Source organism: Silene latifolia, chromosome 3 (assembly GCF_048544455.1).
Source record: "Silene latifolia isolate original U9 population chromosome 3, ASM4854445v1, whole genome shotgun sequence".
NCBI lineage: Eukaryota > Viridiplantae > Streptophyta > Magnoliopsida > Caryophyllales > Caryophyllaceae > Silene > Silene latifolia.
Genome location: NC_133528.1, coordinates 108,366,574 through 108,389,054, shown reverse-complemented (window position 1 = coordinate 108,389,054; position 22,481 = coordinate 108,366,574). Strand labels below are relative to the sequence as shown.

General features: G+C 37.4%; 1 protein-coding gene across 1 annotated transcript; it reads left to right on the top strand.

Moving 5' to 3' along the window:
* Positions 1-216: 216 nt before the first annotated feature.
* LOC141649466 (uncharacterized) lies at positions 217-726 on the top strand. The gene has a single exon (XM_074458156.1). The coding sequence runs from the start codon at positions 217-219 to the stop codon at positions 724-726; it is 510 nt and encodes a 169-aa protein (XP_074314257.1).
* The last annotated feature ends 21,755 nt before the right edge of the window (positions 727-22,481 follow it).

Sequence of the window (22,481 nt, the reverse complement as noted above, 5' to 3'; positions counted from 1 at the left end):
ATTGATCCAGTTATGTTTATTGTCAATGTGAAGGATACGATTGCTCAAGTAATTCATACTGAGATTTATGAATAAATTAAGAGGAAGAGTTTTTGGTACACATTGGTATATGTGTTTAACATAGCAGTTGAGAGGGAGAGCTTATTGAAATGTCTCAGGCAATACCAGAGGACTATCATAGGCCCTTGGATGGTTTGTGGTGATTTTAATTCTATAATGGATATTAATGAATGTATTGGAGGGGCTAAGGTTATAAGAGCTGACATTGTTCCTTTATCTAAGGTCACTCATGTTTGTCATTTGTTTGATCTTAAGGCAAATGGTGCCTTCTTTAATTGGAATAACAAGCACGAAAATGGGGAGAAAGTGTATAGCAGAATAGACAGAGCTTTAGTAAATGATGAATGGATTAATGAATACCCTGACAGTGTTGCAAATTTTCTCCCTGAGGGGTTATTTGACCACTGTCCTTGTTTAATCAATTTTGAAAGTCAGCATCCGCAAATGCCTAAGCCATTTGAGTATTATAATATGTGGGCTCCAGCAAAGGATTTTGATAGTATTGTGAGTAGGTGTTGGAAAACTGAAGTTCAGGGGGCCCATATGTTTAGAATGGTCACTAAATTGAAGTTACTAAAAGGGGAGCTGAAGAAGCTTAACAGAGAGAAATTTAGTGACATTGAAAACCTTATCAATGTTACTAAGATTTCTCTTAAAGAGTTTTAACTGAAGCTGGCTCAAGATCCTTTAAATAATGAGCTGTGTCATGCTGAAAAAGTCTGTGCTGCTGAGTTAATGGAGTTGGTGAAAGCCAGGAACATGTACCGTAGTAAAAAAAGCCAAAATGGCTTGGTTTGATGAGGGAGATGAGAATACTTCTTTCTTTCATTCCGTGATTAAAATAAGGAGGAGTCAGAATAGAGTGCATAGGGTGAAGGACATGAGACAGTAGGACTTTTTATCAACTGATGACATTAAGAATGCTTTTGAGGAGTTCTACAAATCTCTTTTAGGAGAATCTAAACCTGTGGAACATGTTAATTAGTCAATTGTAAGAATGGGGAAATGTCTATCTGCTGAGCATAGAGCAAGATTAACTGCTCCTCTCACTGACACAGAAATCAAGAGGGTAATGTTTGACATACCTGGTTACAAGGCTCCTGGTCCTGATGGGTATAGTAGTCAGTTTTTCATGGATGCCTGGTATAATGTGGGGAAGGAAGTCAGTGGAGCAATAAGGGATGCTTTTAGTAAAGGAAAAGTACTGAAACTATGTAATACCACAATCATTACTTTAGTCACAAAGGTGGAGATTCCTGATAATGTAATGCAATTTCGTCCAATTGCTTGCTGCAACACTATTTGTAAATGCCTTTCAAAGGTGATTTGTAATAGGTTGAGTGCTATCTTGCCTAAGATTATAAGTGGTTCACAGAGTGCGTTCATAAAAGGGAGGGACAGTGTAGGAAACATATTAATTTGTCAGGATCTAATCAGGTTGTACAAGAGGAGAGCTTGTTCTCCTAGACTGTTGATGAAACTAGACTTTCAGAAGACATATGATTCAGTGGAGTGCGAATTTATCAGGATATGTTAACTGCTCTAGGTTTTGCTGCTCAAACCATTGATCTTATTATGCAATTTGTGTCTACTCCGTCTTAGTCCATAGCTTTACATGGGGAAATCTTAAGCTTCTTCCACGGGAAAAGAGGCCTCAAACAAGGGGATCTCTTATCTCCTCTACTATTCACTGTTTGTGTTGAGTATCTCAGTAGGATTTTGGGAGTCATTCAGAGGCACAAATTGTTCAGACATCACCCTTTATGTAAGCACATTAGTTTAAATCACTTATGTTTTGCTGATAACCTCATTATGTTCCGTAAAGGTGATAGGAAGAGTATTGAGTTGATGATAAATGCCTTTAATTTTTTCTCTAAGGCTTCTGGATTGGTTTTGAATAGTGCAAAATCCAATTTCTATTGCAATGGCTTCGATGAGCAATTGATTAAGGAGGTGGAACTTGAAACTGGGATGAAGCAAGGTACAATACCATTTAGATATCTGGGAGTGAATTTTTCATCTACTCGGCTGTCTGTATTGGACTGTTATTGTTTGGTGGAAAAGGTGGTTGACAGGATTAGAAGCATGGGTGCTAGAAAACTCTCTTACTCTGGCAGGCTAGTTCTTATCAAAACTGTCTTGAGTACTTTGCATTCATACTAGGCTAGGATTTTCATTTTGCCTAAGACTGTCATTGGCAGGATTGAATCCATTTGTAGAAGATTTTTGTGGCATGGTGCAGAGCAGAAAGAAGGACCAGCCTTGATCTCTTAGGATGCTGTGTGTAAACCCATTAAACATGGTGGTCTTAGGTTGAAGAAGTTACTAGACCGGAATAATGCATCCTTAGGGAAATATGTTTGGTGGATAGAACAAAAGGCTGATCATTTATGGGTGATGTGGGTACATTTAGTCTGTATTAAAGGGAGTGTTTGGAAGAATTATAAACCAAGCATTAATATCAGTTGGGCTTGGCGTAAAATTTGTCAAGTAAAGACTGCCTTACATAAGCTCTTTTATGGAGCACAATGACTGGTAGGGGGATATTCAGTTCAGCAGGGATACCATTTCCTTCGACCTAATGAGACAGAGGTTTCCTGGGCTCCTCTGATGACAGTGAGGTTGATTGTGCCCATGCATAAATTCTTCATCTGGCTTATTGCTCAGGAAGGGATTTTAACACAAGATAGGTTGCAGAGAATACAGATAACTCAGAGCAATATTTGCTATTTGTGCGGGATGGAACAGAAACACCATGAACATTTATTCTTCAAGTGTGTGTACAATAGTAAATGCAAGGATTTAGTAAGCAGCTGGTGTGCTGTACAGCTTCCTGGAAAGCATTGCATTGAATGGTGGATCAACTGGAGACATAGAAGCAGGGGTACGAAGAAAGGAATTGCACTGATTCTAGCAAGCCTGATGACATGGATTTGGTGGAGTAGGAACAAAAGAAGATTGGAAATGTTGCTTACTAGGCCTGAGCTTCTAGTTGCTCAAGTGAAAAATGAAGTGAGGCTGAGGTTTACTAGCATGAATTTTGTAAGTAACAATACGAGTGTTATGCAATGGGTGAATATGATATGTAAGAAATAAGGTGATGTGGTAATTACCTTATAAAATGTTGTAAGGGACATGAAGTTTAATTAAATGGGAAGCTTACTTTTCCAAAAAAAAAAAGAACTTGGCACAAGTTTGTGGCTGATACTTTAATTGCTAGGAAAGGAGCTAACCACTTCACCGAACTCGACTTTGTCTACCTCGAGTCCTTTACGAGTGTTAATGAAAAGTCCACCCGTAAGTACAACATTCTTCAATTATTGATTGAGCGGTGGTTAGAGATTGATAATGGGAAAGAGGGAGCGGCCTTTATTATAAATGGGGGCTTGGTGACAAGGTTAGCTAAACACTTTAACCCGGAATTCAACAAGAATAATACTTACAAACCGGTCAAGGGAAGCAACCTTCTTGAAAAGAGTACTTTGATTAACAAGTTTCATTGGGTCAAAAATGACAATCTTGACCATAAATTTGAATGGCTCACCAAGGAAGCCAAGTCCATTATCTTTCCAACCAAGATTTGCCGTATCTCCACCCATCGAACCAACTACCTCATTCCCGTCTCCAAAGAAGTGGAATTGATAATCAAGCAACAAAGGGATCCGATTGCAAAGCCCTCCTCCTGTACCATTGTGACTCCATCCTATCCTTTTGCCTACCAGAAGTTTAAACCAAGTGGCTCTAATGTTGAGGTAGGCAAAAATTACTTGACCCAATTGATGCAATGATTGCATAAAAAAGCTTATGAAGACCGGGTGAATGCTTATTATGCCCAATATCCACCACTACTATATCTTGCTAAGCAAGGACTTCTTGATTCTTCATGTCCTTTGCCTAGTTGGGCGGATAAGAAAGTGTTCTTCCCTAGTACTTTTCAAGATGCCGACAAGGATAGCCGGGTGGTTAATGAAGGGGAGATTGTTGTTGCGGAAGATGAGGAAGGTATTGGTTCTTTCCATGAAGAAGAGCAAAGTCCGAATTCCGATGATGATGAAGTTGATGAATCCTCCGGTCTAATAGAGGTGGATAATGATGAAATTGATGATGATGATGATGATAATAATTTCGTTGATGATGATGCCAGTAATGAGGCCAATGATGATGATGTTGCGATGAGCGACAATTGAAGGTTGACAAAGCTTAATGGAGGATACCACAAGTTCGGGGTTGATTGCTTAGCATCAACCTATTCCATTGTGAGTCTCCTACCCCTCCTTTAGCTTTGTTTTTATATCATGTTTTTAATTTTTATCTTGATCATATGTAGAGTCATTTTAGGCTCTTGGTAATTTTGAGTTTGGAGTCCTAACACCATTCAAAGGACTCCTACCTCGGTCCCATTGAGGTGTTTATCTTTTTGCTTCCATTACAAAGAATCCAAAATGACAAATTAGAATTCATGCATTACATTCATACTTTGTGCATGACCCCCCCCCCCCTCCCCTTCTTTTTGCACTAGCAATAGTGTTTTGTTCGGTTTGGAGAAGTTCACTAACAAGGAATGCGAGTCAATTCAAATTGGCTCTCCACCTAATCCAAAGCATGCATCATATAGGATAGATTAGATTGCATCACTTGTTATATATTTCATATAGTTTGCATACTAGTTTAGAAATCATGCATTTTCATATAGATTGCATTGCATAATTTCCTATCGTATTGACCATTGAGGTCAATGCCCATACTAGTATGGGGATGGGTAATTCTAACCTAGCTTTCAAAAATCGAAAAATGATAAAAATTGAAAAATTCTCAAAAATCTAAAAAACATGTTAATTCCTGTATAGTGTAGAATTGTATATTTTGTATATATTTATGTTTCTCCGTCACTCTTATCACATTGGACTGACTACGCTATATTCGAGGCATGAAGGAAATAGAAGACCGTATGGTATGATCTTTCTAAATATCCTTCCTCCTTTTATATATTAATGACAATGTGGCTTTATTTTGGTTTATGTGGTACAAATTAATGTGTTGTTAAGAGCTTGCATTTAGTTTATATGGCATACTAGTTGATAGAAGCATTTGCATTAGGTTGTATATATACTAGTTGCAGCATGACATGTAGTTGCATTCTAGGAAAATTTTGTGAAAACATCTATCTGGGAAGCTTGATAAGTGTATATAAGGCCCTTGTAGATAATTTTTCTTCTTGAGACTTTGCTTATTAGAATATCTCCAAAACACCCTAATATGTGTCATGCTAGTATCCTTTGACCCATAGACTAAGGCCTAGTCAAGAGTACCTTGTGGTGTGCTAACTCCTTGGCTACCGTTTATTCCAAGGTGACCGTTGAAACCATGCAACCATCTTCCACTTCTATCATATCTTTCACACAAAAAGGGAATGGGCACAAAAATTCTCAATTTGAGTTCAAGCATCAAAATGAAAATCAAGAAGTTTGCACAAATTGCATCAAAGAAAAGAGGAGTACAAAAATGAGGACTCCTATGCTTCAATACAATCACCCTGTTTACAGATTAGGGTGACTTTGAAAATGTTCAAACAATGCAAAATTGAAAAAATTACCAAGTATCAAAATGCCAAACATCAATGAAATGGCAAGAAATTGTTCTCAAAATGTTAAAATTCCACAATAATTTGGGCGGAATAACAAATCAAAAGCAAACAACCATTATGAAACTCAAAATCATATTGATTCCTTTATTCATTGATTCCACTTTTGTGCATGGTGGAGAGGGGACGACCCTTCTTCTTGTCTAGGCAAGAAGGGGAATTCCGTGATCCTACAGTGTTTCTAACACCGTAGGGAGTCTACTCTTGACAAAAGCATTTAGCGATTGTGCACAAAGGTACCCTAACTTGACACAACTTGGAGGTGATTTGTTGGTATCCTCCTAGGCTTAGTAACTTGAAAAAACCATATATCTAATGGAGTGTGTACCCTTAGATTGCTTCCCTTTTAGATAATATCCGCCACTTGGATGAGGAAAGTAGTTATTCCTTTTTGTAGATGCATCCATTACTTGTATTTGTGTGCTTAATGATTGGATGTATCGCCATTTTGGCAACCCACCTTGCCTTGGAAGAAGGCATGTTACCTCATGGCTGCCTTGTTGTGAGTTGAAGGGGGGAGTGAGACCCGCTTATTGTTCACATCGGCTATATTAGTAGGCTAGTTTAAATAAAGGTCATAGTTTTAGTCACCTCTTTACTCGGGACGAGCAAAGGTTCGGTTTTGGGATGTTTCATGTGACTCATATTTGTGCACATTTAGTCCCCGAATTAACCTCGTTCCCATGCTTTCTAGTGACTATTAGGGTAATTTCTTATCTTTAGTTTCCTATTTTGCATATTCTTTGTGGTTTTGTGTCCTTGGTAGGAAAGGATTGCTAGCCTTGCATTTATGGAGCAAAATGGAGCTAAATGGATCGCATCTAATGACCAAACATCAAAGAGGAGACCAATACTAAAGGCCTAAGCAAATAAATCAAGTGAATTGGGCAATGATGAAGATCCCCGCGGCCCTAAGTCAATTTCCAAGGATTGTTAGGCAGTCAAGAATAGCGGAGGGACCGTGTTCCAAGATCCGGGAGTCCCGATCTTAAGACGAGCGTCCACGCCCAGGATCCGGGCGTCCTAAGGCTCAGCTTGAGTGGATTCCCTTACAGTCCCAAGCATACTCCAAGGCAAGACGCGCATGTCCCTATGGGATTTGCAAATCGTCAAACATCTCTTAGGATCTTAATCGTCATTTAAGCCCTTAGTAACCCTAATCCTTGTACTTAATATAAATACCCTATTGTACTACCTAGATGAAGATAATCTTAGAATCAAGTCCTAATCTCCTTCTAAATCTCTTAATTTAGTCTTAATCCCAGTTGTAATACACATTTTAATATTAATCACATCGTAATCTTTCCTTAATCTCAAAATTGTTCTTTGTTTTAATTGGGTAATTAGAAGATTATTTGGGGTTTATTGGAGGATTGACAACTCTCCATCAATCATCAAGTTTCCTTCTATTATTCTTTGCTTTATTATTTGGATCATCTCAAGTTGGTATAATCTCTTTTTACGTTTGCTTAATATTGTTATTTACATTAATTATTCATCATGTTTTGCTTTGTTAATATGATTGACATCCATATTAGCGTGTTAAACTTGTTCATGAGTGAGTAGAGTCTTAGTTAGGGTTAATGGGAAATTAGGGGAATCAATCATGGGATTAGATCTATGCTTAATTTAATATGCTTTCACAATTTAATGCTTCCTTGTTGTGATTTGAACTTATGCACATGTTATGCTTGATTAAATGCTCGATTGACAATCCTAGCATGATTCTCTTATCTTTTCAATGAGGCTTGTAAGATATAAGCCAACTCAAGCCTTCCTAGACCATGCATAGAGTAGAATAGGAAGAGACTAAGTCGACTTGTAGGTGTTGTAAAGTCTTGATCAACTCGGCTACGGGACCTAAATCCTCCTAGGAATTGTAATATATACACTAACTCGATTTTGAGCATGTTTAGTCCCCGAATTAGCCTCGTTCCTATGCTTTTTAGTACATATTTGGGTCATTTACTATCTTTAGTCCTTTGTTTTACATATTCTTTGAAGTTTTGTTTCCTTGGTAGGAGAGGAGTGCAAACCTTGTATTTTCATGGCAAAATAGAGCTAAAATGATCAATTCTAATGACCAAGCATCAAAGAGAAGACAAGACTAGAAGGCCTTTGTACATAATGTAGTAGATGGGCAATGATGAAGAAGATCCTTGCATTCCGACAAAATCCCGGAGGATTGTTGGAAGAAGAAAAGAAGAAAAGAAGAAATGGCAAGACTGGACTAAGATCTGAGCGTCTCACCTATCGGGACGCCCGTCCAGAAGCTCCACAGGACGCTCGTCCAAACTGCCAGGCCGCTCGTCCAGCCCCGATACAATCCGCTCGTCCCGACCTTTTGGACGCTCGGATTGTCCTCCAGAGCAACACGTCCTCTTCCTTCTTCATTCGAGATGCGCATATTTTTGAAAGACTAGCTAAAAGGAGACCCGCATGTTTTCTTGAGAGGAGCGATTCCTCAAGGACTTAATCGTCCTTTAAGCCCTTAGTAACCCTAATTTGTGCACCTAATCCCCACTATAAATACCCCCATTAGTCTAATTAGATTATCATGCTCTTCTTGTCAATCTTTAGTGTAGTTTATATTATTCTAATCTCTCTTCAATCTTGTAATCAACTTCTAATCAAGTCTTAATACAAATCTCATTTCCTTAATTTCTCTATTGTTCATCTTTTATTTTGGGTAATTGAAGATTATATGGGTTTATTGGGAGATTGACAACCTTCCATCAATCATCAAATACTTCTATTATTCTTTGCATTATTATTTTGGAATCATCATTAGGTATAAATCTCTTAATCCCTTTTTAATTATTGTTAATCGTTTTCATTTATTCTATATGTTTTGCTTTGGTAATATGATTGACAACCTTGTTAACATGTCAAACTTGATAATGGGTGAGTAGTTTCCTTAAGTAGGGTTAATGGGGAATTAGGGGAAACCAACATGGGGCATGATTCATGCTTAATTTAATATGTTCACATAATTCATTTGCCTGCTTGTTGAGATCTCAACCTATGCACATGTTATGTTTGATGAAATGCGAGCCTATGAATCCTTACATTTTTTACTCATCACTTACCTTTTCAATGAGACTTGTAAGACATAAACCAACTCGAGTCTCATTAGACCATGCATATAGTTGCGTAGGGAGGATTAAGTCAACTTATAGGTGTTGTACAATCTAATGATTCGACTCCGGAACCCAAACCTTCCTAGGATTGTAAGATATAAACCAACTCGATCCTATCACCACAATAATTGCTTGCTTATAATTTGAGAATATGTTTGTATGATCAATTCCCATGGATCCCCTATGAACCCATGACACCCTAGTACTTTTAATCAATTGTTTACATCTCATTTTAGTCATCTTGCTTGTTTAATTTATTGTTATTTAGTTTAGTGATCTTCTTATCTCAACCCAAATTTTTACACCCCTAGACACCACTACTTGCAATCGAAAATCCTACATCAATACCCGTCCCTTAGGATCCAACCTTTACTTACCTCTTTACTAGTAGTAGAGTTGTTTGTGAAGTTATAAATATTGTTTTGGTCTAGGTGCTCCTAACGACAAGTAACCGAAATCTAAGCTCAAAGCGGACTCGACCAAAAACGGCGCCGTTTCCGGGGACGGTGTTAACTTGATTTGATTTTCTTTGATTGTTATTAGTTGTGTCTTTCTTTGCCTTGGGGAAGAAAAACACCTCAAGGTTTGTTATAATTATTTTCAAGTTGTTCGATATTTTGCAAGATGGATATTATAGATTGTTTTGTTGAGGACCACTTGAGTATACCTTTCTTCAAAGACCCCGTGCAAGCATTGGAAGCCTTGGAATCAAGTGAGGCCAAAAATATGCATTGGGAGTTGGAGGTAGATCTTCTTGAGGCCGCTCTAGCTAACAAAGAACTTACTCATGAGCAATCCGAATTAGTACATAACATCCTTGTGGAAGCATATCAACCTATGGAACAAGAGCAAGCAATCATAGAAGACATCATACAAACTGAAGAGCAAGAAGAATTTGTCATGGAATTTGAGTATGATGAGATTAGTGAGCTTAAAGAACAAGTTGAATATGCCATGAGAATGGAGTGTCTAATTGAAATGGAGCAAGTTCTCAATGAACCTTCAATGGATGAAAGTGAGGTACAAGTTCTGACTTTAAAACCCCTTCCCCCAAATTTAAAATATGCTTATCTTGACAAATCTAAGACCAAACCCGTGATTGTTAATGACAAACTTGATGGAAACCAATTGGGAAAATTGCTTGATGTGTTGAAACAACATGAAAAGGCTAGAGGTTATAGTCTATATGACCTTAAGGGGATAAGTCCCAACTTTTGTATGCATAGAATTCATCTAGAGGAGGACCATAGACCTACCATCAAATCTCAAAGGAGATTAAACCCCCACATGCAAGAAGTTGTTAAAGGAGAGGTGTTAGGACATATTTGTTGATGATGACATGCCCAATTTAATCGTGTTTCTAAGTGTACCATTTCAGGAATAATGCACCCTCCTCAAGCAAGAATTAATCAATGTCAAAGTCAAGAATGCATGATAATTTCCTACCCAAGATTTAGAGTCAATTGTGTCATCTAATGTACAAGTTATGGAGTAGAGTATTTAAAAGCAATAACAACAGTCAAGACTATTGTTACCCTTATAAGTAACAATAGCCTGGACTGTCACCATGGTCCGTAACACTTGAAATTCAATTTCCTTTCGAAAATCCTTTTTATCCTTTTTAAATGGCTTGGATAATAATTAACAACTTTCAGATTTCTTCTCTAAAGATTTGGGTTTCTAGAAAAAGGAAATGGTTCAGCTAATTATCAATTCAAATTGTTTCCTCTTTGTGCCAATTTGTCTCCTTAGTCTTTTATAAAAGAAAGTTTCTTTTTGCCGTTTTTGTGAAATCTTGTCATCTTGTGACTTGTTTTCCACTCTTTGTTTTCTGAAAAATCAAAGTCTTCTTTTGGATAAATACAAACCTTATTTTCTTCTTTTGCCTCTCAATAAAACTCTCTCACTTATGAACCGTTTGATCTTGTAAGTTGTCCATATCAATTCTTGTTAAAGAATCAGTCCGTGGAAACTTGATCCTTGTAAACGTTCTAAATTAGAGTGTTGAGTTCTAGGACGGAGTAGTCCTTTAAATCTTGTGGCAACCGGAGTAAGTTGTGAGTTGTTGAGTTCTAGGACGGAGTCGTCCTCTAACTCGTGTTGCAACTGGAGTAGGTTGTTGGTAGTTCATAGACGGAGTAGTCTTAGAACTTGTGTCGCAACCAGAGTAGGTTGTTGGTCCTTTTGTTGTTAGTGTTTCAAAGTAGTCGGAGTAGATTACATCACTTATCAATAAAAAAGATTGGACGTGGGCCTTGAGAGTGTCGGCCGAACCAATTCAAAATCGTTGTGTTGTTTATCTCTTCGCTTTTTATTCCGCGGAAACTTATTTACTTGTTTTGTTAAGTTTTGTTATTTGCTTTACTCTTGAGTAACAGTTCTATATATTGTCAAATTCATTCTGTAGCTTGTACTTCAAATGTTAAGACGAATAGCAACAGTCAGAACCATTGTTATCTTCAGGCTTCAGCAAGTATTCATATTTCAATACTCATTTTCTTCGAGCTTCCGTGATACACACTTAATCATTTCATTTAATTGATGTATCCATTTGCTCTTAACATTGTTCATCAACTTATCTTTAAACAATAGAGATTTAAGTTGAAATCTTAAGTTAAACTCATTCATCATTTTAAATATAACATTTGCAAAGCCATCAGTAACAGTCTCTCTCACTGTTGCTCTAGTCAGTTCAACAATACGCCTTTTAACTTTCATTTAAAAGGGGTGTTTGTTAGATAATTGAGATATCATTTCATTTGACTAACTTAAATCAATTAAGTTTGGTTATAATTTTTAAAATAGTACCTAATTCAACCCCTCCCCCTCTTAGGTACTTGAATCCATAAACTCAACAATTGGTATCAGAGCCTTGTGCTCTTGATCGAGGCTAATCGCCTTAGAGTTTGATTCGTGGGTAATGGATTCCGAGAAACACTCCAAGATCCCGGTCTTTACCGGTTCGAATTTTGGATGGTGGAAACTCAAAATGGAACATTACATCAAAAGTATCGATTATCAATGTTGGAACATCATCCAAAATGGACCTCTTGTTATTGAGGAAACCGATATGCTAACCGGTTTCACCAAAACAAAAGAGGAAAGAAATTACAATGAAAATGACTTCAAACTTGTCGAGAAGAACTCCAAAGCAATGTCGATTCTTCAACGTTGTGTTGGTGAGGGGGAAGTTAGTCGTATCTCTGGATGTCCTACAATAAAATCTATTTGGGATTCTCTTGTACTTGCTTATGAGGGGACTTCCCAAGTTAGGAAAAACCGTATTGACCTTCTCATGCAACAATATGAGAAGTTTAGAATGTCAAAGCAGGAGTCCATAAATGGCTTTTCTTCACGTTTTTCTTGTATTATTAATGAGCAAAAAAGTCTAGGAAGGAATTTCGAGTCCGAGGACATCGTTCGGAAAATCCTTCGTAGTCTCACCTCTAATTGGCAACCCAAAGTTACTGCTATAGAGGAAGCCAAAGATTTGTCAACCCTATCTCCTCATGAACTAATGGGATCACTAATGGCTCACGAGTTCAATCTCGACAAGCATTCTAGTGAGTCTTCAAAGGGAAGGAGACTCGCTCTCACGTCCTCTCCAAGCGATGGAGAAGACGAGGAGGATGACGAGCTTGCTATGCTCTCAAGGAATCTAGCCGGGTTAGTCAATGGTCAAGAAAATAAAAGGTTCAATAATAATTACTCGAAAAAATGCGTTCCTAAGAAACAATCTAGTTCCACCGTGGGATGCTTTAAGTGTGGTGATAAAACTCACCAAATTAAAGAATGTCCCATGTGGGATGAAATCAAATCAAAGGAAAAATGAGATAAAGTTAAAAAGGACTACAAACATAGAGTCATGAGCGCCATTTGGGGAATGTCCCGACTCCGAGGAAGATGAGGAACTCATCGAGGAGCAACTAGAGTCTAAAATGTGTCTTACAAGTCATCTCAAGGACAAAGTCTCAAAAACTTCTAAAATTTAACATCTTAGATGTCTCATGCCTCACCCCGATGATTCCGACTCGGACTCCGACAATGAGGTAAAACATGTACAAGCCAAGGTTAGATCTTACTCCAAAGAAAAGGTATGTAAGCTTCTTGACAAACTCTTTGATAAGTGACGTTCACAAAATGATAAGCTTGATGTCATGCAAGACGAAATTGAAGAAATTGCACAAGAAAACATTTAACTTTAAAAATGAACTAAAAGCAACAGACAGTGTCACTGTCACCTCTGAGGCTTATGATGAGGTAAAAAGAGTCAACAAATTGAACAAACAATTGACTAAAGAACTTGAGTGTCTTAAAATGATCCCCACGGATGTCTCTGACCTTGAAAATGTCAACCCCACCTTGGTGATGCAAAATTTCCTTGCTAACCAAGGAATATGATGACCTTTTGAAGGACAAAGATGTTCTCAAAGATGAATTGGATGACCTAGTCGTTGAGATAATTGACTTAAGAGAAACAGTATCTGAAACTGTTGCTTCCAACAAAGATCTAGCTAAGTCAAATGAACATGTCAAACATTTTGTCAATGAAAAGGAGCGTCTTAAACATGAATTATGTGATCACAAGAAAGATATAGAAGTTCTTCATGAAAAGCTTGCCTTTTTCAAAAAGGGTATGCTCGAATGTAGCACTTCTATGTCTAATGCTTACAAAAGATCCGAAGAATTCATTGATCTAAACAAATGTCTTGATAAAATGACATCTAAGTATGAGGATTCTAAAGAATGAATTGGATACCTTGTGTCGAAACTCAATGCTCACACTCATGACTTCATAGTGCAAAAAGATTGTCAATAGAAGTTAAAAAGAATGATGAACTTTTAAAAGAAAAATCTGTTTTCAAAGGCGTCATTAATGACCTAGTTGATGAGGAGAAGAACCTAAAGTAACAGTGTCTCACACTGTCACCTCCGACAGTAACAATGAAGTCTCAAATGAACTTGTCACTAAATTATCTAAGGAGAATGATTGTCTTAAGGTTAACATAGATGCCTACAAAAGGGAAATTAGAATGCTTCACGAAAAATTTGTCAAAATTCAACATGATTCTCCCGAATGTAGTTCATCTAGTTCTAAAATCATTCACCTAGGTAAATGCATCTCGGATCTTAAGCTTAATGTTCAACAAAAATATGAAACTTTCATGGAGCTTAAATCCGAGTATAACATAATGAAAAGGGAGCTTGAAAGCTCTAAAGAAAGAAACAAGTATCTCACTTTCAAAGTCGAGGAACTAAACAAGGAGCTTGTTGAGGCTAAGTATGTTTCAAAGAATTGGGAACGTAGTCAAAATGTTTTAAACATTCTAACAAATCAGCCCAAAAGATGTGATAAGGTTGCCGGTCTAGGTTTTAAATGGAACAGTCAGTCGGACTGTTACATCCAGAAGCCTAAACCCGACTTTAGGAGAAGGAAATATGTTGGTCTTCTCGAATATATTATTTGCAACTATTGTGGTAAGAATGGTCATGTCTTTAATGCTTGCAAGAAAAGACATAATGACATTAACAAGAACATTAAAGTTGTAAAGCAAATGTGGATTAGGAAAGACATTGTGAGATATGTTGATCATAAAAGGGGACCCAAGTTTGTTTGGGTTCCTAAACTCAAAGTCTAATCTTGTGTAGGGCTTGGTGAGAGGCGGCCGAAATTGGTACTTGGAGAGTGGATGCTCTCGTCACATGACGAGTGATAGAAGTCAATTCCTCTCACTTAAAGCTTATGATTGTGGCACGGTAACGTTTGGTGACAACAAAAAAGGTGAAGTAATAGGCATTGGAAAAGTTGGTAAGTCATCATTACTTTGTGTCGACAACGTGCGACTTCTCAAAGGTTTGAAGCATAATCTCCTTAGTATTTCTCAACTTTGTGATAAGGGTAATATTGTTGAATTTAGTGCTAATTTGTGTCGTATTGTTGATACTACAACCCATGAGTTGATTCTTGAAGGTAGGCGTGTCAAAGATGTTTACTTAACCGATTTGAACATGCTATCCAGTCATACTATGTCTTGCATAGGTGTAATGAAAAATGACTCTTGGTTGTAGCACAAAAGATTTGGACATGTTAGTGCTAAAACTCATAATACCCTTAAAAGACTTGACCTAGTTGAAGGTTTTCCTAACATGAAGTTTGAATTTGATAAGTTATGTGATGAATATGCTAGATGCAAACATGTTAGAAGCTCCTTTAAATCCAAAAAGTGTACATGTCATATTTGATGAATCTACCATTCTTGGACAGGTAAAAAAACAAGGATGAAGATGATGATGATGATGATGAGTTCGAGATTGGTCTTGTTCGAAAGGACTTTGTGTTTGAGCAAGTGGAAGCAACGAATAATGACGCTGATCAGCAACAGCCTCAGGACTGTTACCTTCAAAGGAAAGCAACAATTCAGGGGGAACACGTGGTACACCTGCTACTTCCTCTCAGGATACAACAGACCCAACGAATGTTGCTTCCACCTCCAGAATTGAATCAACTCAAAATAGTGCTGATGAAGACCACTCTAAGAAAAAGGAAACAGTCACTGAGACTGATACTTCTGAGGGGGAACAAGAAACCATTGTTCCAAAGAAGTGGAAACATCAAAGCTCTCATCCACTTTCAAATCTCACAAGTGATCTTAACTCTGGAATTCGAACAAGATCATCCCTCAACAATCTCGCCTATGTTGATGAGTATTGTGCTCACAATGCCTTTCTTTCTTAAGTTGAACCAGCCAATGTAACAGTCGCCTTGACTGATGCTGACTGGTTAATAGCTATGCAAGAAGAACTCAATCAATTCAAGAGGAATGAGGTATGGCACTTAGTCCCTAGACCATCCAATCGTACTATCATTGGTACTAGATGGGTCTTTCGCAATAAGCTTGATGACTTGGGAGAAATCGTAAGGAACAAGGCTAGACTAGTGGTGCAAGGTTATAACCAACAAGAGGGTATTGACTATGATGAAACCTATGCACCGGTAGCTAGACTTAAGGCCACAGGATTACTTATAACTTTTGCGACTCACAAAGGCATTAAACGTTTCCAAATGGACGTCAAAACCGCTTTCTTAAATGGATATTTAGAAGAGGATGTCTTTGTGGAGAAACCTCCGGGCTTTAAAGACAATGATTTGCCTAACCATGTTTTCAAATTAGACAAGGCTCTCTATGGTTTAAAACAAGCACCTAGGTGTTGGTATGATAGATTGTCTAAATTTCTTATTGAAAATGGTTTCAGAAGAGGCTCCGTTGACAAAACATTATTTTTAAAGTCACAGTCAGCTGAACTGTTTGTTGTCCAAGTATATGTCGATGACATTATATTTGGTGCAACAAATGAACTCCTTTATGTGTACTTTTCGAAACTAATGAAATCAGAGTTTGAAATGAGCCTGATGGGTGAGCTAGGATTTTTCCTTGGGCTCCAAATCAAGCAATCAAAGGATGGAATCCTGATCCATCAACAAAGTTCATTAAGGAAATTCTTAAGAAATTTGGGATGACAAATGGTAGGTCTCATGATACACCCATGGTAGCCGGGTCCAAATTGGACAAAGATGAACTCGGTAAGAATGTTAGTAAAAAGGTGTACAGAGGTATGATAGGCTCACTTCTTTACTTGACCGCAAGTCGTCCCGACATTCTCTTTAGTGTTTTTTTATGTGCTAGGTTCCAAGCAAATCCGAAAGAATCCCATTTTAAAGCCGTTAAACGAATTCTTCGGTATTTGATTGGAACACAAGATCTGTACTTGTGGTACCCCTTATATTGTCCATTTGATCTTATACGTTTTTCCGATGCGGATTATGTGGGTTGCACGGTAGATCGAAAGAGTACATCCGGGATTGCGACATTCTTGGGTCCTTGTCTCATCTCATGGGGCTCAAAGAAACAAAATACGGTGGCTCTTTCAACGGCCAAAAGTGAGTATGTTAGTGCCGCACATTGTTGTTTTCAACTTCTTTGGGTAAGACAACAACTTCTTGACTTTGGAATTATTTACGACACCGTTCCCATCATGTGTGATGATACGAGTGCAATAAATATTTCCAAAAATCCGATTCAACATTCTAAGACTAAGCATATTGAGATTCGTCACCATTTTATTCGTGATCACGTAGAAAAAAGGCATATTAAACTTATTTCTTGCAAAATCTAAGATCAAATTGCCGACATATTTACTAAACCACTTGCAAGAGAACAATTTGAAAAACTTAGGTTACAAATTGGTTTAATTAATTGCATGTAATCTTTGTGTGAATTTAACTAATCCCTTATATGATTGACTAGAACGGGTTTGCTATCTTTTATTCTAGTTTATTCATTCTATGTTATGTCCATAATCGATAAACCATGTGTGTGCTTAATAATCACTCAACCGCATGTCTAGTCTTGTGTTTAATGGTACATACCCTATTGAATGAGGATACCTCCCCTCTCAAATCAATCCGAAAACCAACCCTTTCAACCACCTTCAAATGGACGTCTCTTATACTCTTCAAATTGCTCAAAATCCTTCATTTTCAATACCCAAAGACTTCACCCCTTCGCATTCAATTCACTTATGTTGCAAAGGTCTATGTGAAACAAAGAGCCAAACAATTACATGTTCTATATATGCATCAAGAGATGAATGGGATGTTGGTTAGAAAAACGGAGATAGATGAAATTGATAATTGAAGTTGGTTAGAAAAAACGGAGATAGATGAAATTTTTCTTTTTTTTAAAAAAAAAAAAATAAAAATGGGAAGGCAGTATGCGAAATTTCAAAGTGATTATTGGAAACGAGATAGATGAAATTGAAAAATGCGACGGTCTTGAGAAAAGAAGTAAAGCAAAAAAATTGGCAGAAATTGAAAGAAAGTCACAGTGTATGCCACTGTTTCTATGCTCAAAGGTCAAGATCAATTTTTGTCAAGAATCTTCATGAAATGAGAGCAACATATAAGAAGTTGATGTTCCCTCTTCACATGTTGTGTACTAAGGAAAATATAAGAAGTTGATGTTCCTTCATCATATGTTGAGAACTTATATCGGTGCATACCTTGGTGGTTTCAATATACAAAGTCCAATGCAACAGTAGAGATGACTGTGACTCAGACCTTCATTGTCAAACCTTAACCATTTTGCTATCTTCTTCATTATCCTCAAAAACGATGACCAAACTTCCACACCCCGAATTTACCCATAATCAAACTTGTCTTTTGCCTTACACCTGTTGTCCCTCTCTCATTATCATTCGGTGTTGTACTCATTAAACTATGGTTTAGCCTTGTTGAACTTTGTGTTTGAACTCATGTTTAAAACTTTGCTTTGTGTTGACCTTGTTATCATGATGCAACCATGGTTGTCTTTCATGTGACGTCTCATGCATGGTTATTCTGTGTCCGGGGGTAGCCTCTTACCTTTTGATGACGTCAAGAGGGGGCAAAGAGAAAATTCATGTTCTTTCTACTTGCTTATTGATTAAACTGTTGCTATGTGGTGGAAAATATATGTTAGTAATATTGTTCTAGACTTTGTGTGTTTCTTAAGTCTACATTGCTCTTATTTCTACCTTCATGATTTATCTTGGACTGACCACTTAAGGGGGAACTCAATGGGATCATTAATTTTATGGGGCTTGTCATCATCAAAGGGGGAATTTGTTAGGACATATTTGTTAATGATGACATGCCCAATTTAATCGTGTTTCTAAGTGTACCATTTTAGAAATAATGCACCCTCCTCAAGCAAGAATTAATCAATGTCAAAGTGAAGAATGGTTGATAATTTGCTACCCAAGATTTAGAGTCAATTGTGTCATCTAATGTACAAGTTAGGGAGTAGAGTATTTAAAAGAAATAACAACAGTCAAGACTACTGTTATCCTTACAAGTAACAATAGCCTGGACTGTCACCATGGTCCGTAACACTTGAAATTCAATTTCCTTTCGAAAATCCTTTTTATCCTTTTTAAATGGCTTGGATTTAATTAACAACTTTCAGATTTCTTCTCTAAAGATTTGGGTTTCTAGAAAAAGGAAATGGTTTAGCTAATTATCAATTCAAATTATTTCCTCTTTGTGCCAATTTGTCTCATTGGTCTTTTATAAAACAAAGTTTGCTTTTTGCCATTTTTGTGAAAGCTTGTCATCTTGTGACTTGTTTTCCACTCTTTGTTTTCTGAAAAATCAAAGGCTTCTTTTGGATAATTACAAACCTTATTTTCTTCTTTTGCCTCTAAATAAAAGTACCTTCTTTTGTTTCAAGTTTGGGGAAGTGTTGGTCTTCATCACATGTGAAGACCTTTGCCTCACAAACCCTAGCTTGCCTCCTCTTGTATGCCTCCTCTATAAAAGGAACCCTTCTCTTCATTTTAAAAGCAAGACTTTTCAGAGAAATCAAAAGTATTTTTTGCAAAATAAGTTTTTAAGAACTCGAAATTTTCTTTGCAAAAATCTTCTAAGTCTTCAATTGTATCAGTCGAAATCACTGTTACTTCACAGTGTTGTACCCTCTCATCTAGAAATCGTTTGTACCAATAAGTTGTCCTTCTCAATTCTTTTAAAGAATTAGTCTAAGGAAACTTGGTTTGTAAACATTCTAGTTAGAGTGTAGAGTTTGCAAAATTGTTTTCAAGTTTTCAAATCGTTTTGATGTTTTGCAAAGCTTTCAAAGTCTTCAAGTATTATAGTCATAACAACTGTTGCTTTAAGTATTAAACTCTCTCACTTATGAACCATTTGATCTTGTAAGTTGTCCATATCAATTCTTGTTAAAGAATCAGTCCGTGGAAACTTGATCCTTGTAAACGTTCTAAGTTAGAGTGTTGAGTTCTAGGACGGAGTAGTCCTTTAACTCTTGTGGAAACCGGAGTAGGTTGTGAGTTGTTGAGTTCTAGTATGGATTCGTCCTCTAACTCGTGTGGCAACCGGAGTAGGTTGTTGGTAGTTCATAGACGGAGTAGTCTTACAACTTGTGTCGCAACCAGAATAGATTGTTGGCCCTTTTGTTGTTAGTGTTTCAAAGTAGTCGGAGTAGATTACATCACTTATCAATAAAAGAAGATTGGACGTAGGCCTTTAGAGTGTCGGCCGAACCAATTAAAAATCGTTGTGTTGTTTATCTCTTCGCTTTTTATTCCGCTGCAACTTATTTACTTGTTTTGTTAAGTTTTGTTATTTGCTTTACTCTTGAGTAACAGTTCTATATATTGTCACATTCATTATGTAGCTTGTACTTCATATGCTAAGACGAATAGCAACAGTCAGAACCATTGTTATCTTCAGGCTTCAGCAAGTATTCATATTTCAATACTCATTTTCTTCGAGCTTCCGTGATACACACTTAATCATTTAATTTAATTGATGTATCCATTTGCTCTTAACATTGTTCATCAACTTATCTTTAAAAAATAGAGATTTAGGTTGAAATCTTATGTTAAACTCATTCATTATTTTAAATATAACATTTGCAAAACCATCAGTAACAGTCTGTCTCACTGTTGCTCTAGTCAGTTCAACAATACGCCTTTTAACTTTCATTTAAAAGGGATGTTTGTTAGATACTTGAGATATCATTTCATTTGACTAACTTAAATCAATTAAGTTTGGTTAAATTTTTTAAAATAGTACGTAATTCACCCCCTCCCCCTCTTAGGTACTTGAATCCATAAACTCAACAAGAGGTTATGAAATTACTTGATGCGGGAATCATATATCCCATATCGGACTCTTTGTGGGTTAGCCCCGTTCAAGTGGTACCTAAGAAAGGAGGTACCACGGTAGTGACAAATGAAAAGAATGAGCTAATACCCACAAGGAATATCACCGGTTGGCGTATAAGTATTGACTATCGAAAATTGAATTCCTCAACAAGAAAGGATCATTTCCCCTACCATTCATTGACCAAATGCTTGAGAGGCTAGCCTCCAACAAGTTCTTTTGCTATCTCACCTGATGTTTGCAGATGACCTCCTCATGTTTTGCAAAGGGGATGCTCCCTCTATTATCCTCCTTATGAAGGCTTTCACCTCCTTCTCTAATGCTTCTGGTTTGAAAATGAACAATACCAAGTCTGAAATGTTTTTTAGTGGGATGAACTCTGACCTCAAACATGATATATTGAGAGCTACTGGATTTCAGGAGGGTACAATGCCTTTCAGATATCTAGGGGTTCCAATTCAACCTGGCAAAATCAGTAAGAAGGATTGTAATTGCCTAACAGAGAAAATTATCAACAGGATTAGAGGCCTGGGTGCCAAAAAACTCTCTTATGCTGGCAGAATCACTCTCATCAATTCAGTTCTAAATACTCTCCATAGCTACTGGGCTACTATGTTCTTAATTCCTAAAGCTGTAATCAGGAGGGTAGAAGCAATATGCATAAACTACTTCTGGGATGGGAGTCCTGAGTACCATAGAGTCCCTCTAGTAGCTTGGGATAGGGTTACTATGCCCAAAGATGCTGGTGGTCTTGGTGTTAAGAAAGTAGAAGAATGGAATTGGGCAGCTGTTGGTAAACTGGTGAACTGGGTGTATACCAAAGCTGATAGATTGTGGATACGATGGATCAGTACTGTCTACCTGAAAGAACAAGACTGGCAATCTTACTCTCCCCCTGCAGATGCTCCTTGGACTTGGAAGAATGTCTGTAAAGTCAAGGAAAAATTGAAGGATGGATTTGGTGAGAATTGTTGGTTAGCTGATGAGCATGGTTATACTCTCAAGAATGGTTACAAATGGCTATGCATTCAACAATCTAAAGTGGACTGGTATCCTCTGGTTTGGAATAGCTGGAACATTCCCAAGCATTCAATCATTACATGGTTTATTATGCAGGAGGGGCTAAATACCAAAGCTAAGTTATACCAGATTGGCTTTTGTGAGGACAATCTTTGTTTAATCTGTGGAGAACAGTCTGAAACGATCAATCACTTATTCTATGAGTGTCATTACAGCTGCAGAATCAGGACAGCTCTTGCTGTCTGGATGGGAAGAGCTTTTCCTACCATTACTGATCTTCTGAATGGTAGGGCAGGCAGTCTACAATGGAAGGCAATGGCTATGATTTTCAATGTGTATCTTTATATGATATGGCATCAGAGAAACCTCACCAGACTCCATCAGTCTGTTGTGAGGCCTGAACAGTTAGCTGCTCAGATAGAGGAGCAGGCAGGAAGAAGAGGGTGTAGCAAAGCTGGCCCTGGGATGGATAATATCACTAATGGATGGCTAAGCTGCTTGCAATGAGGGCTTGGTTATCTGTTATGCTGTTCGTTTTTTTGGTTGTATCGTTTTTTTGGTTTTTTGAGCTCACCAGGGTTTGAACCCCTAACCTTGTAAATGTATCTTGGTTTCTTGATATAATATATATACTCACATTTCACCTAAAAAAAAAACAAGTTCTTTTGCTACCTTGACGGGTATTCATGATTCTTTCAAATCCCTATACACCCGGATGACCAACACAAGACCACCTTCACATGCCCTTATGGTACTTTTGCATATAGGAGGATGCCTTTTGGCTTGTGTAATTCCCCCGCTACTTTTCAAAGATGCATGATGAGTGTCTTCTCCGACTACCTAGAGACCATAATGGAAGTTTTTAAGGATGATTTTAGCGTTTATGGAAAAGACTTTG